General features: G+C 44.0%; 1 protein-coding gene across 17 annotated transcripts in view; it reads left to right on the top strand.

The window, feature by feature from the left end:
* EIF4G3 (eukaryotic translation initiation factor 4 gamma 3) overlaps positions 1-16,163 on the top strand; it is a 150,286-nt gene that overhangs the window by 55,421 nt on the left and 78,702 nt on the right. For 10 of the 17 annotated variants that reach the window (XM_074847872.1, XM_074847861.1, XM_074847876.1 and 7 more), the window contains exons 4-5: positions 14,267-14,362; positions 15,753-15,866. In XM_074847872.1, coding sequence (XP_074703973.1) covers positions 14,267-14,362; positions 15,753-15,866 — 210 coding nt within the window. The remainder of the gene's footprint in view (positions 1-14,266; positions 14,363-15,752; positions 15,867-16,163) is intronic. The other 7 variants (XM_074847874.1, XM_074847870.1, XM_074847868.1 and 4 more) reach the window with 1 other exon arrangement.

Genomic DNA, 16,163 nt, shown 5'->3' with positions numbered 1-16,163 from the left:
AATCAGGGAAAGCTTTAGCTCTCGTTAAGAACACGCTGTGCGCTGAGCAGGTCGGCGCTTTGCGCCCACGGCTACCTCTTAGGCTAAAATGATGGAGTATCCAGTTAGCAGAGGACCCTGTGGCATCTATTGAGACCTTACTCTGAAGCTGTTGTAGTTATTGACAGCTGTGTTTAATAATCCCTTATCTGTTTCTGACAATGCTGAGATACACCCGCAGAAAACAAAAGTGCAAGAGAGCTGAATTCTCAGGATCGTGGTGTACAGAGACCTTGACTTTTAGGTGGCTGATTTAAATCCAAAACAGATTGTACTAGCTGAAACTTGTTACCATCTGGTTCTTTGCCTTAAGTGAAAAGAGTTTTGTGGTCTCATTCTGGTCCTCAAAAATGTCACCATCGCTAAATTAGCGTTTGTAATAGCAGTGAGACATTCCTTAGTACCTTAAGGTCTGGGAATCTGTGCCAGGAAGCATGTCTGTGTGCCATCTGCGGCATGTTTATAGGCAATCCCCAAGCCCCTCTTTTATTATCTTGGATCCTTTCTACAGGAGCTGGAATCCTGTTATAACCATGATGTTTATTCAATACTTCCCTCCCAACATTCGTAGCCCAATTTAGATTTTTAGATGCTTTTAATAAAGTGATGTTTATTAATGGATTGGAATGGAAGGAGGAATGTAACTTAATCTTAACCTCGCCCATTCGTGCCCTGTGATAAGTCAGGTGCCCTGGAACATAGTGCGTGTTATGGTAGCTGTTCACTCCTTGTGTTGGAGGCAGCTGCTTCTGGGTTTTGTTGCCCGTGAACTACACGTTACACTCGTCTTCCTCCAAATGCAGCTACTCCCCGTTACCCGAGGCCACGTATACTTGGCTAGGACGAAGCAATCGACGGCCCTTGGAGCACGAGGGCTCCCTAATTTTATTGTCTTAATTGTACCAACGCCCTGTCATCATTTTTTGTGTTTGGAGAGCATCTTTTGTGGACACCCTGGTCGGGGTCAGTCTCTAAGCTTTGCAGGGAGCTCTTCACCCAGAGAGGTTTCCCATACAGGAACCTCCTTGTTTTATGGAAGATGCCGTTACAGCAGATTTCATTCTGAAGAAAAACACGCAGAATCCTGTATCTCGTAGAGCAGGTATGGTTGTCAGTCAGAATGTTAATTAGCAATTGTCTTTGTGGTCACAATGACGTGGACACAGAATAAAAGATTAAACTCCCCTTGCGTGAGGAAATCGGGGAGAAGTTTGCCTGTGCGTGCTGCCTCTCCAAACGGTGGATTCCAGTTTCTTGGGTCTTCGTCCCTACCAGATAATGAGAATAAAGAAAATTTAAACAACTAAACTTTTGATAGTGCTTTGTGGGCAAGAAACCTGCCTTCCAGACATACACATATTAATGTATTTTTCCTGAGCGGTTGAGAATTTGACCTCTTATACTTCTCACTTTTTTTCTTGTGCGTGGTTCTGTACATCCGGGTCAGGCTTCTTTGCAACACATATTTTTAATGCAGCTCACTAATTCTGAGCTTGCAGGAATATATGACTGCAGGTAGAGATTTGAAAATGCGAGTTATTTAATAGCTGATAAATCCAGGAGAAGTGTAATCTTCTTTTGGCCTTTGTGTTAAAGACCTGCTGGAAGTGCAGCTGAACTCTCTGGTTTGTAATAGGATTAGTAGGTTTTTGATTGGGTTAATAATGCTGGGAATATTTGCTCATATACATTATTTTTGATTCATTGCTGTGCCTTTTACCTCCTTAGTTTAAATCTGGGCAAATCTGTGCTGGAGACATAAAGCATGGCTGTGTCTCAGCACCTGCTGTTGGTGCCTTTCGGGCTTCGGGGTGCTTTTGTGTAGAGATGCTCAACTTCATGGGTGTCTTCTAATTTGGGGAGAGCAGCTGGGGGCAAGAGCTGCAGGAAAGGAGATCTGGGGTAGTGAGGAAGGCATAAAGTAGCTTTAAATGCTGATTAATGCTATTGACTTTAATAATTATTTACCCTTGGAAACAGTTAACTTTCAAAAGGCACGACGTAGGTGGGATGAATGAATTGCTTTTAATATCTGTGCACTTAGGAAGGACTAGAAACAGCCTTAAATTTTTTTTTTTTTTTTTTCTAACAAGGAAAAGAAAGAAAGAAGAATCTGTTTTATCACGTCCATGTGCACAGGAAAGATTGCAACACAAATGCTGCGTCTAGTTAGGACTAGATCTGCTTGCAGACCCACCCCCTTAGTGCTGCTACCACATTTTACAGCGGATTACTGCTTTGAGAGGTGTGTTTAATACTTCTCTGTGTGGTCTTGTGTGCCCAGTGGGAGAAGATAGGTGTTTTTCCTACTGCTGCTTGAGCTTTTTCTTTCAGGAGTAACCCTAGCCTGGCTTGGAGTCTTCCCTGGCCCAGCCAACCTGCTGTAAACCGAGTTATTTTGAATAAAAAAGCTCTCACAGTAGGTGTCTTGGCCACACAACGCATATTTTAGCGGAAGAGTTTTCTTCTGGCTTGTGATATTATTATGAATCAAAAGCAGTTTTAAAATTGCCAGTAACTTTTTTTTTTTTGGAGGGGTGGGTGTTGAAATAGCATTTTTAATAGAAAATCAAGCTCCTCTGTAGCTGCTTTAAAATTCTACAGATCCCTTTCTTTAGGAGTTTTCCATGCACGTTTTCTGTTCTCACAGTCATGTGGACTGTGCTTTATTTTGATGCTTTTCAGACTTTACCACTTGTTGAGCCACATTTTAGTTCATAGTATAAGAAGACAAAATAATGTGAGGCAACTTGGCATTTTCTTATGTTTAATAATTTCTATTCTGGTATTCGTTCTGTAATAATACCTTCTGTTCCATGCAATTTAATGGATGTTTTCCTGCATGCTCCAGAAAATACGTAGTTTTTAAACAAACACAATGTGTTGCAGAAGGCAATATGTCCTGATAAACACCAAAGTCAGCACAAAAGTCAGAGCTTTACACACAGTCTGCATTTTGTAAATGTAGAGGGCATAAAATACCCCTGCAGCTAGATAAAGCTGGGGAGAAGGAGCCCTTAAATTACTGGAGTCCACTGTTAGCTGTTGTGTCAGACCGGGGAGCTAAAGAGTAACCTCTGGAGCCACTTACAACTTCAGTAGGGAGGACCTACCCAACAGGGGTGAAGGCTTGAAATTAATAAACAGCGTGGTTCTCCTGCGAGCTGGAGTCTCGATGTGCTGCCTTCCCCTCGTGACAAAAGAGCACAAAAAGGTTTGAGGGTTACAGAGCAGTAATTCCACTTTTGGCTCCTCGGAGCCTGGAAAAGGCTGTGCCCGTGTTCTCCATAGACCCCTCCTTATGGTGCTGTTAGAAACCAGTAATTTATGTAGTTGCGTTAAATTGTCTGAATTTGCACAGTTACACGCAATGGTATTTCATGCAGTAAAGTTTGAACGTTTTATCTGATTGCTGCCATAGACTCATAAAACGGTTATGGTTGGAAGGGACCTCTGAAGATCATCTAGTCCAAGTGCTTGCTCAAAGCAGGGTCAGCTAGAGCAGGTTACGATGGACCGTGTCCACTTGGGTTTTGAATATCTGCGAGGATGGAAACATCCTGTCTACAAGCTTTTAGAGCTTTTTGTTGGGTCTTGGAGGAAAGGAGGAGGAAAGGCTCAAACTTGCTGCTGCTGTTTTTGCAGCAGCGTGGACTAGGGAATATCAGCTGGCTGCAGGTTGTGTTCCTGAGCAAAAATGTTTATCCTCGAAGTTAATGTTCTGGTTAAATTGGGATGAGATTTTATGGGACAAGTGAAAGGCACTTTGTAAACTCAAGGGTGTCTCTGCTGAGAATAACAGGCCTGCTTCCAACAGTGGAGGTGCTGGAATTTCTACCCCCAACACACACAGGCGCACACACACACACACTCTATGTTTTTGAGTACCTTTATTATGGAAAATACCAGTTAATTACCTAATGGTCGTTACTAGACCACCCCAGGCTGCGAGCCATGTGCTGCAGTCAAGGCAAGGACTGTCATTTCAGTCTCTGTAAGAAGCCAAGTAAATCCATACCAGTATTTACAGATGTTATGAAATGATAATCTACTGTGGCATTATCCTTGCCCTCGTGCCTTCGTTAACAACAGTTTTGAACCAAGGCAGATTCTATGTTGATGGATTTAATAAACAAGTGTGTTTGGGAGGAGGACAGCCCCTAGCAGGACAATCTGTCCACCCCAGTGTCTCAAAATTACACTTGTTTAAATATTTCACTCTGTAGCTTCAGCTGACCGTATCACTGCGGTCTGAAACTTGGCGTGGGCCTATCAGCTTGAGTGCCTTATCTTATTTTAAAAAGCAGAAAGCTTGTTCTTTCCTCGCAAAGCTGTATGTTATATTTACCTTTGCATCGCGTTAAGGGATGGTTGCATTCAGCAGCGGAGCTGCTGAGAAAAGAATTGCAGTTATTATGTTAAAAACACGGGGTAAGCCTGAGCTTCGGGGAGATAATATGTCAAAGAGGGACCCTTTTTGTCTTGCTTTTCCTTTTCACCCTCCTCATTCGTAACATCCCTACAGGAATAGTAACCACAGTGTCTTAAGCAGGAAGGAAAGGAGTGCGTATCTTGTGTCTATATTGTCCTCTGCACAAACTGTCTTTGTCCAGGGAAGAGGAAACCACGTTTCCTTCTCCGCCTTCCCTTGGTGGGAATCTGACTATTTATGTTAAAAGTAGAAAAAATGCCTGTAGTTCTGCAGGTGTTACTTGGGACTCTGTTTCCCTGTTGGGCTTGCTGCCTTTGCCCACTTGAATGTGTGATACTAAATCATATGAAGCCATAAAAAAGGTGGTTAAAAATTTAGCAGGGCAGGTAGTGACACAGATGATATACCCCGAGACAAACTGCTGCAGAGGAATAAAGAATAGTTGAGCCACGTTTGCGAGAGAAGTAATTCCTCTTGCATCAGGATATTTTTATCCTTTTAAAGGCTGAGTTTAATATTTACCAATACGGGGAATTCTCCTGAAGGCTGGGCTTGTGGAAAAGGCGGGGGGGCGGGGGGGGAGTGGAAACCGGTGTGCTTGTGAGGAGGAGGAGGAGAAGTGAGGATGCTGACTGCTGCAAGCAGTGCAGGCTCTTCTCTGCTTGTTCTTGCCTGCAAGTTGGTGAATCCCTAAAACAGGGCAAGACACCTGGAGCTAACTGAGTATCTGGCATTTTGAGGAAATGGCTTTTGAAAAAAGCCTACGTATTTAAATAAACACGCCAGTCACAGTTCCTGTTTACTCTTTGCTTCCATCCAGATCCAAACCCTTGAAGCTTCCTAGTAAATCTGATGTGCAAAGACTTTGTACCAGTGCCACAAACTGGTCCCTTCCCAGCCCCTTTCAGCCCCTTCGTCGGTAGCAGGGTATTTGCACTGTAATTGTGTTAAATTCTTGTTTAAAGTGGAAACCTTTAATCTGCATAACTTGTTCAGTGTCACAGAAGAGATCTGGTACTTGCATCATTGATTTTAATGGGACTTTGAATAATCCAAGTAATATATACCAATATATGCAGAAAAACAGTTTTCAGGCTACTGATGCATCTTGCAGGGTAGCAGCACCGGCTTACAGAGAGTCAGCAGAGTGCAACTGCCGTGTATTTTTATTTTATAGGCGTGCTATGATGAGAACGAGCCTGATTTCAGTGATGCCGGATAATTTGCAAATGAGCTGCTTAAAAAATCTGAAATTATTGATGTGATGTATACCAAAAAACCTGCATATTTGGACATGTAGCTGTGAATGAGGACTTATATTGAATCTGGTATTGTGTTTGATGATATGCAGTTGAAGTATCACTGTAAATAACGAAAGCCAAACTACAGGCCTTTAGAGGGGAATTGTCCTTATTTATTGGTTTAATTGTTGTGCTATTTTTAAAGCTGTAAAGCTGGGATAGTTCACGGGAATAGTGTGTGAATATGCTTTTATGCATTATTTGAGAGGGTACCATGTAGAAAAGCCTGAAACAAATAAATTTAGTAATCCAGTCTTCTCCATCATCATTTGTAATATTTGCAGATGAGCTGGCTCTATATATTACAGATAGACATTACAGATACTACAGAGTTTTTTTCTACCATACTCAAATTATTCACATTATACAAGTCAGTGCAGACAACAGCTTCGAAGTGTGCCGTGACCCTGTTCTACTGACTGCACGGGGGGGGGGAAATAGATTTGAATTATCTAGTTACCGAAATAGTCATAAAAATCAAGTACATTGAAAAGAAATACAGGAGCTGAGTAATGCCATGTTTGTGTTCAGATGCAGGAACTAACCTGAGATGGTTGCAGCACAGGTTTCCAGGTATTGTAGTGACATTGGTACGGGTCCAAGGGAATGTTTTTTGATGTGTCAAGCACGGTTCACTCCTGCTGGGTTCCTATGAGCTGTTTTGGCACTTCTCTTTCCCCGCAGGACTCTATTGCTTGTACATGCAGCCGTTGGGAGGGTTGCTGAAATGATGGAGGTGTTGTGTTTTTGTTATGCATTTGTCACCAAGGTGGGTGTTTCTAGCTCGGTAACTTAACCCTGAGCAAAACTGAGACTGAAGGGGCAGAAAGACGTTGCGAAGGTCTCATGAGGCTGGTTTGGCTTCTCATGGTGTTGACTTATGAGCACAGGTGGATTAAAAGATCTGATTCTTTACTATCTGAACTCTCAGATTGCCAACTGTGGTGAGGTAGCTGAATCCTGGGCGCCTCCAGAGATGCCACTGTAGTATTTTTTTGTCCATTGCCAACATACTAATTTTAGGTCAAAAGCTGCTTCACCTCCCATTCATCTCTGCTGCAGGTGCTGCAGTGCCTAGGAGGATGGCAAGGGAAACAGCAAGAACAGGAATCTCTTATCCCTTTCGCTTGATGCTACTGGTGTTTGTAAGTCAGCACCTGGATGGAAAAACGAGCCTTCCATTAGTGATGGGTCTTGTAGGCTGTAGGAGGAAATTCTGGGCTGTTCTTGGATGCTCTGGCGGTAGCTGTTATTTCTGCCTTGCAAAAATACTGCTTTTCATATCAGATAAAAAAAATATAATCTTGCTGTAACATTCAGTCTTTGGAAGTTTTAAACGTTTTCGCAGTCACTTCAAGCCAGCACTGGTGCTGAAAGAGCACAGGAACGGGATCAAACGGTTGTGTTTGGGGGAAGGCAGGAGAGCTGCTCCTACCAACACCGTGAGTTCATGCTGATATACACCTTTCTTAAAATTGAGGCCATTCAGAAACCAAAGCTTGAGGAAAAATAAAGGTGCTGGTTTTGGAGGGGGAGTCTGAAGAACTGCTGTTTGTGTGCTTGCCTGTGGGTGAGTTTAATAGGTAGAAATGAAGATACAGGTTTTAAATTACAATCCTCTTTCTAAGAGCAGAATGCTGAGAGATTTCTGCTTATTGGATACTGCACAGTTTGCGGGTCTTTAGGTAGCACAGTGATTTGATTTCAGGCTGTGGGAGGGCAGAGCAAACCCAACTCAACAAATAAACGATGATTCAGAATTAAAAGCCACATCCTTGCTGGCACCATCTTTCCACACTTGTGAACCAAGTGATGGTTTATGCTGCTGCAGGGGATTTCTTCACCTGCACCTGAGGCCAAACTCCTGCCATCCAGGCCAGTGACCGAGGGGAAAACTTTCTAAGAGGCAATAAGAGCAGCCTCAAGGGCTGGTGCATCAACACAGCCTGTCCTGTGTTCCCTGTTGTGGTTTTCCTTGAGGAAAATAGTTCAGCAGCTGGAAGGAAAACTGAGTCCGGTTGTTCAAAATGGGGATAAAAAAGAAACACCCGTGCAGTGATTTTGCTGATGACTCTTGTAGTGCTCTCTCCTGTATGTTGCTCCAGGAGCAGCTGCATTTTGTGTCAGGTAGCTTGTATAAAAACGAATTTATAAATTTAGGGGCAGGACCCCTCAGGATAAAGTACACTGAGTGTTCCTCTGAGTGCCACCTGGTGTGGCTTTAATCAGTATTTAGCATTTAACTGGGTCAGTGAATGTCTTGGTAAAAGCCCACTGTTGTGCAGAAATACGTTTACATCCAGAGAAATATGTGTGGTTTTGTTGGGGGGTCGTTTGGGGGCGGAGATGGATCTTGCAACAGTTTTATCCTATTTCTATCCAATGTGCGTTTTTGATATTTTTACGTCTCAACGTAAAATGGTTAAAAACCTTTTTGAACGGCCATGTGGTGTGACACTTTCAGCTTTTAGCTGGGTGCTCCCCGTTCGTGGGTGTAGTGATCTGAGGGCTCAAAGGAGATCGAAACCACTGCGGCAAGGTATCATATGTTTTATTCACATGGAAGAATTACATTGCTTTCTGTTGTGGCCACGCAGGAAAAATGACCTTTGGGGTTGCTCCAGGATAGCCGAGGGCTGCCTGTGGCCCCAGCCTGCTTCGTATTGTTACAAAATGTTTTGCTTACGCCGTCATGTTCCTCCCAAAGAGATTAAAGCTTTTTGCTGGCATTCAGGGGGGTTTCAGCTCGCCCCAGACAGAAGCGCCGTCGCTGTGTTGGTGTTACTGGGAAGTAACTGGAAGTCTGAAGGTTTTCTCGCCCAAGGTCACAGCGATAGCGATGGTAATAGAGCGGCAAGCTCCTGAGTCATGGTCATGTGTTGGAACTACAAGACCATTTCTCCTCCTCGTATGTAACTTCAGTAAATATAGACCCAGCCGAACTTCTTCCCTAAGTCAAGAGAGGATTCAAGAAACTGCGACAGGGCTTAACCCCTTCCCACGCCAAACCCAGCCACGCTGCCAAAGGCAGAAAGCTCAGCAAGCGACACCTTTTTGCCTGGGGATTTAAGAGTTTTGTTCCAAAAAAAAATTTCCACCGGCTGCGGGAGGCAGAGAGCTGTGTGACTCAGCTTTTTCTGAACCTGATGTGTGTACTTTGCCTGTTTATTCCCAGTACAGTCAGTACCGAGGGAGTCATGTTACGCAGCAGGCTCAGTGTTTATTAACCAGCTCGGGAACTGATCTAAGAATAACTTTTTTCATTTGTTTTGTTGGTAGTGATTTTTTTTTTGATTTTTTTTTTTTTTTTTTTTTGCTTAGCGCAGTCAGCAGCCCAAGGTGGAAACTGCACAGAAAACAGATAGAAAGGGTTTTCCCCAGCAAGTTGCGGGAATACATAAACACACAACTATTATCGCCTTCCCCCCATGAATAGCCACATCTGAAATATAAAATCACTAAGATGAAAGCTTTAAGGGAAGCAAATCGCTCTGCCTCAAAAGTGGAGCAGCTCAGCAGCCATCCGCTCTGTTCCAGCTCGGGGTGCTGCAATTATTTGAACTTCAGGGATTTCAGTGCCAGCGTTTAGATGCTTCTGAACCAAAATTTTTATACAGAGCGGTATTTGCTTCCCTGCCTTCTCCTCTGCAGTAGTTTATTTTAGAGCATTTCATCTCCAATCTCTTCATTTGCTCACCTCATCCGCTGTGTTTCAGCCACGGTGCATAAAAGCCACATATTTCCAGCGTGACTGCATGTGATTATAATTACTTTGTGTACCTATTTAGATGCTTGGCACAGAAAAAAGTCCTTTTGACAGATGAATAGTTGCAGTACTTTTAATCAGCTGACTTGTCTGAAAAGCAGTGGAGTGCTGTGATTTATTCTGCTGGATGTTTTGATAGTTTATTTAGGCTACCATGTACCTATACGTGAACTTAGTCCCTGCAGAAATCAGTAAAGCGCTTTTTCCCTCCCTTTTCCCCACTCCCCCGTATGGTTTTAACACAAATACCAGTTAAGGCACACCTCCATCTGGTTTGAAGCATGCTGAGCAGAAGCATTTGTTGTTGTGTAATAGTTGTGAAACATGTTTATTTAGGTGATGTTTGTTGTCTTCAGTGGGATTTGTATTTCACTCATTCCTCAAGGCTGCAGTTTTGAACCTAGCACCCGGAGCGGTCGCCTGGCTTAGAAACAGCACTGGCTGTCCAAAATTACCTTGTTTTGATGACAACTTAATAGCAGAAACCCCTCAGTGGCTGCTGTTTAAGCCTTCATACCCTTTTTTCTTTATTTAGGACTTAATGCTATACTTATTTTGATAGGGTTTAAATACTGAAGCAAATTTAACACTAGTTTGCGTCGTCTTGCATTTGCCTCTCAGCCCTACTAGCGTCAGAAATGGCATCTGTTATCAGTGAGGTGTCTGTCTTTGGCACTGTATTTAAAAAACCCTGCTTTACAGTCTTTCTGCTAAAACTCGTAGTTTTTTAGGCTTAGTGATGGCTGTGCTTCCTTTCTTTCAAATTTCCTTTTGCTTGGGTGACCAAAGGAAAACTCGGGTTGTTCTGGAGATGGTTAAGGACTTTGGGGGTGGCACGGAAGTTACATCTGACTTAGGCTTTGTTCTGTGGCATGCAAGTTAAGCCTGAAGAAAACATGTTTTCATGAGCCCCAAGAAGAGGGAGAATAGCGACTATTTTCCTTCTTTTTTGCTGAGATGCTGCGGGAGCAGCAGTTCAGACCCTTTGGGATAAGGTCTCTTCTCTTGAGATGCAGAGCTGGAGGCACGAGGAGCTGGTGGTCAGCTGGTCCATTTACACGTGAGTGTTCATAATATTTCCTGACACACTCAGCGTGCTCGCTGCTGTCTGGTGGGATGTGAAGAGCAGCATCAGGACCTTTTGCAAGGTGCGTGGAGTGACACGGAAAGCTGCCGATCCTCCAAGAGGAGAAGCTTTAATCTCATGTTGGGCAGAGATCCCAGGTGCAGAAAGTCAGCAGCAAGACACTACAAATGCAGGACAAATTCTTTAGGTGGTGGACAAAAACGTACCAGAGCTTCCCCGTGTCTCGTTAGCGCTCGTTTATTCTGTGCTGTGCTGCGATCGCTCATTGCTGTGGTGTCATTACCGCTGCGAGATATGGTACATACTGTTTATTATACAGCATTGACACGAGCAGCTCAAGCAGAATCACACTTGTCAAATAAAAGGGGAAAATATTTGATGCTGCATCTGACATCTCAAAAAATTAGAAGACTTCTTGCAAATTAGTTGTTAACATGAATTAGAGGTTTTGCCAGTGGTAAGAAGGGAGGGAAGTGCTGGCTGGAGAGAGGATTAGACCAAGTGAGCTCCTGGAGAGAGGAGGGGCAGTGGAAAACTGCCCTGCTTACCTGCTGCTTCCATAGCAGGAGCCAATTAAAACATTTAATTGCTCTCAAACCAGAGTCTTTTCTGCTGTACTGATACAAACTCCTGCAGAACAACATTCTTCAGCTAAATATTCTACCAAGTGTGCTTTGGCGTCCTCAATCACAGCAAAGATCTAGTGATACACTTGGAACCATACATTTTTATCATCTCTTTGACCCAAAAAGCAGTGTGAAAATCAGGTAGAAAATAACAGAACATCCTGCCTAGTTAGCCTGTGTAGTAGGAACACTGTCCTTAAGTGCCTGTGTACGTGTGTTTAAGTTTTGCCCTTTAATGATCAGTTTGAGTGTGGTCCCCAAGCAGGAATAGGAGATATTGCAGCAGTAGGTGTTGGTGGGACTGGTTTTGGGCCATGCTTAGTCCTCTCATCCCCTGCCACCACGTTTTGTTTTGGCTTGTTTTTTTCTAAGACTGGAAAATTCTTTGGTCAAATTGTCTCTAAATTATATTTTCATTTACCTTGTATTACATTTTGATTAGCAGAGATTAGGTGGGGATTTTATGTCTAGGGATGAAAAAGAAGAAAAAAAAGAATAACACAGAGACTCCAGCTGTCTCCTAGACAATCTGCAAGGCACGGGGCGCTGATCGGTGTGTGCTGGGGCACTCAGTGGTAGATGTCTTTCAGTGATCAGATGTCCTAGGTGCTCTTCCGAAATAAAGACGTATTCTTGCTCCAGAACCATCCTGTGGTGGCTCGTGTTGGTAGTGCTGAAGAGGCTGAGCTGTGGGTAGGGTCTGTGACTCTGCTGTAGGACCCAGCCTGGGAGGTGAGAGGTAAACGCACGCTTTACCCAATGGCCCGCTTTAGTCGGTAAGAAAACCTCTTCTTAAATGGCTTTCTTTTCCTTAAAAGCATACATCCTTTATCTTGTAAGGACTGGTTGACTCTCCCTTGAAAGCCAGAACATGCCTGATTATACTTGGCGTAGTTTGCTGTTTCAGACTTGGAAGTTTTGCAGGCTTCAGGACGGGGTTTCTTTCTAGAAACAGCACATTTTGTGTTGTTTCTACAACCACTCCTTAAGCTATTTGCCTAAAAGAAAGCTTCAGGCTTTACGCTCCATCACCTCTCTTGATAGCAAAAGTTTTATAAGTTTCTTTTTCCTTCAATACAAACAGCTTTGGCCTACCAACTATAACTTAGTTTTATTGTTTAAAAACTTAATTATTCAAATCAAATAAAGCACAGTTCAAATCAAAAATATCCTGAAATATGCCTGAGGGCTGGTGCAGTGAAACCTGTTCTCTCCATACCACAGACTGAAACGGTTCCCTTTATTCCTTAGACCTGCTCTTGAATTTTAATGCAAAGGCCATGAAATTCAAAGATGAGAAGGGATTCTTCAGCAAGGCTTGTGGGGTGAATATATCATCATCTGTGTACGGAGAGGTATCGCAATGTTTTTAAGCATATCCTCTCCCATAATCTGTAAAGACAGCCCAAAGACCTTCTCCCAGAGGAGACCCAAGACCTGATGAGCTGCTTTATTCATCAAGTAAATCTGATGGTGTGTAACCAGGAGGTTAGTAGGGAATGTGGTTACCGTTAGTAATGGCTGGCACACAGTGAAGGGGGAAGAGCTGGACAAGTGGCCTGCGATGGAGTCGTGGAGGAACTACAGGGCAGCACATAGAGCTGGGACTAATTCCTCTTGAAAGTGAAGGCTGTCGCAGTCTAGTGGCTGGTTTTTATGCCATTCCAGTAATAAACCCATGTAAGTTATAAAAAAACCCCCATGTATGTTATAATTTTTCGTTCAAAAAAAAAAAAAAGGGAAAAAGGTGATCCGACATCCGAAAAGTTATTTCTAAACGTCTCATTAAAATGCGTAATGGGCATAACTACAGCTCCAGTTTATTGTTACTTTGGGCAAATAACATGGGGGGTGAGCATCTGGCGGTATAAATTATTATAGCCCATTGAAATCAGTGGAACTATGAAAAATTTTCACAACCCATGGTCTGCCTTACACCTGTAATGATTTCAGGCCATTTCATTGTGTTGCAAATACTTTAAAGCAGCAGTGGCTTGTATTAAATGCATTTGAGCTTGTTTCTTGTTATTTGTCTTTATTTTGGAGGATTTATGCGTGATACCTGCAGTTCCGCTTTCCTTGGGAACAGGCTCAGAGGAGGCTTTTGGAGAGCACATGGCCGGGGGTCGGACAGCACAGGGTTTCGGTGGCACGGTGTTGCACTGGCGTACGGCCTTCGTTGTGGTTTCTGCTGCAGCACGTGGCGGGGCTTAGGGTGGTGTTGCTCAGCTGGTTGGGTCCTTGACAGAGAAGGTTTTCTCCATCACAATCACCTGGTCTCTTTATAGGTCGTCTTTATCTCCGTGTTAATCAGCAGTGCATCTGATAATGTGTTCAGTTCCAGTTTGGGGGTGAATGGCCAATGGCATCCTGGCTTGTATCAGCACTAGCGTGGCCAGCAGGGACAGGGAAGGGATCTCGCCCTTGTGCTCGGCACTGGTGAGGCCGCCCCTCGATGAGTGGGTTCAGTTTTGGGCCCCTCACTCCAAAAAGGCCATTGAATGACTCGAGCGTGTCCAGAGAAGGGCAACGGAGCTGGTGCAGGGTCTGGAGCACAGGTCTGATGGGGAGCGGCTGAGGGAACTGGGGGGGTTTAGTCTGGAGAAGAGGAGGCTGAGGGGAGACCTCCTGGCCCTCTGCAACTCCCTGAAAGGAGGGTGCAGAGAGGGGGGAGGAGTCTCTTGAGCCAAGGAACCAGCGGCAGGACAAGAGGGAATGGCCTCAAGCTGCGCCAGGGCAGGGTCAGACTGGCTCTTAGGAAGGATTTCTTTGCAGAAGGGGTTGTTGGGCGTTGGAATGGGCTGCCCAGGGCAGGGGGGGAGTCCCCATCCCTGGAGGGGTTGAAGAGTCGGGTTGACCCAGCGCTGAGGGATCTGGTGGAGTTGGGAACGGTCAGGGTGAGGTTCATGGTGGAGCTGGAGGAGCTTCAAGGGCTTTTCCAACCGAGATGATTCTGGGATTCTGTGAATCATTTGATACACTCATTTTTTATTTACTTTTCTTGTTCCCTGGCAGGCTCCTTACCCCTCAGGACAGAATGCAGCTCCAACCACGTTGGTGTACCCTCAAGCCCCTCAAACAATGAACACGCAGCCTCAGACCCGCTCGCCGGTAAGGGAGCCCATGTTTGCTTTCTCTTACGTTCTTTCTTCCTTGTTCATGTGTTTCTTTGTGTGTATGTGTGTTTCTACAGCACTTGGCCAGTTCTCTGGAAAGCGTGCTTTACTGAACTGGAAGCACGTTCCAAATGGCAAATCTTGATTGAATTTTTCAGACACTGTCCTCGTAGGATAATTTTCCTTTTAAAGTGACTTATCAGAAACGAAGTGATGGAAGGATTCTCATCTACGTTCAAATAACACGATTTATTTTTAGCATAGTTGCTTTCAGGTTCACTTCATTTTAGAGTTTAGATTCATTACCAGAATCTTTCTCTTTTCTTCATTTTTTTTTTTTTTTTAAGGAAGTTTTTTGTAAAAGGATAGACCAAAGATCAGTGAACTAAAGTGATTCTCTGCAGCAGCACTCAGTCTCCAGTGGCCTCTGGGCAATACTTCCGAATCAGTGCCACTGGATCAGTTCTAACCATTTACTGCCTAGCACCCTGGGGGTGCTCACACATTTAACATAGTGCTTCCGTGTACCCAAATCTTTTTGTGGTAAGCCCCTTTTTCATCCAACTTTTAGGTTTGGTTGTCCTCTGTAATCTTTTTTTTTTTTTTTTGTGTGTGTGTATTGTAATACAGCTCTGCTATTGTAGGACTTTGATTCCCCAAACCAGGCTCTTTTTGGGGAGTTTCTGCTCATAGCTCAGTTCCACACGATGCTAGGAGACCCTCCTAGGGCATCAGATGCTTAGCCCAGCTTCTGGAGGCACAGGAGCTTACCATCACGGTGTCTCAGGTAGCCAAGGGAGCAGCAATCCCTGCGCCTCTTACAAATCCACATCTGCATCAGGACACTTTCAGGTTACCTATAAAACCACCGCACCGTTCCCAGCCCAGCACTCTTCTCTTTTTAGAGTAAGATGAACGTTTCTAAGTGTGGCAACTGAAAGCCTCCAAGACAACAGCCTTCTGTTTGTCCACATACCAGGTATATATATAAATATATATATACAGGGCAAGCTTTTCCCCCGTGTGCAGCCACACCGATGCACTTGCCCTGCATCTGGAGGTTTTGCCTCCAGGGGATTCACAGGAGGGTTAGTTCTGAGGCCCCTTAACCTCAGTGTTGATGAATGAGCCAATTAACACCAGTTTTGATGAAGTTTCTGTGATGTGGACAGCTGAAAATTTGTAACCGGATCCCCCCCCCCAATCTCCGTAGTCCCCCGTTCTGATCAGTAACGCAGGGTACTGATGGTAAAAACCCCTCTTTTCTCAGTAAGTATAATCATCTTTATCTTTAATTGTTGAAAAGCGCAAATAAGTTTATATGGTTAGAACTGGAGCAAAAACCTGACTGAAGAGCTGCATCTCTAAACCAGTTTTTTTGACAGCCCAGCAGAACAGTGCCAATACATTGCACAGACAACTGGAAGAGGAGGAAGGTTTTGGAACAGAGTCCGGTTTACAGGTCCCTGGCTGGAAGAGGCTGGATAAAATACTGCATTGTAAGCAATATAACAAACTGTACTCCTTCTTGCAGGCAATTGTGCCGATGGCACTGTTTTTATTTCTTCCTTTCTTTCTTTATTATTTTTTTTACCACATCTTTTTTGTTGGCTGATCTACAGAAATGCACTGATTTTGCTTCTTTGCTAAAAGCATGAGCTACCGTGGCAGTTTCTGCCAGGTTAAGTGGCAATGCAAGGTCCAAAGTTAAACTGCAGTTGGGAGGGTCTGACCTGGTGTAGGACAGAGACCAGGGCAGCTTTGGGTTTGCCGCTCAACAGATAAACATCTTCAGG

The sequence above is a fragment of the Strix aluco genome, chromosome 22 (assembly GCF_031877795.1).
Source record: "Strix aluco isolate bStrAlu1 chromosome 22, bStrAlu1.hap1, whole genome shotgun sequence".
In the NCBI taxonomy this organism is placed as follows: Eukaryota; Metazoa; Chordata; class Aves; order Strigiformes; family Strigidae; genus Strix; species Strix aluco.
Note: the sequence above shows the minus strand (reverse complement) of the source record. Positions and strands in the feature narration are given on the sequence as shown.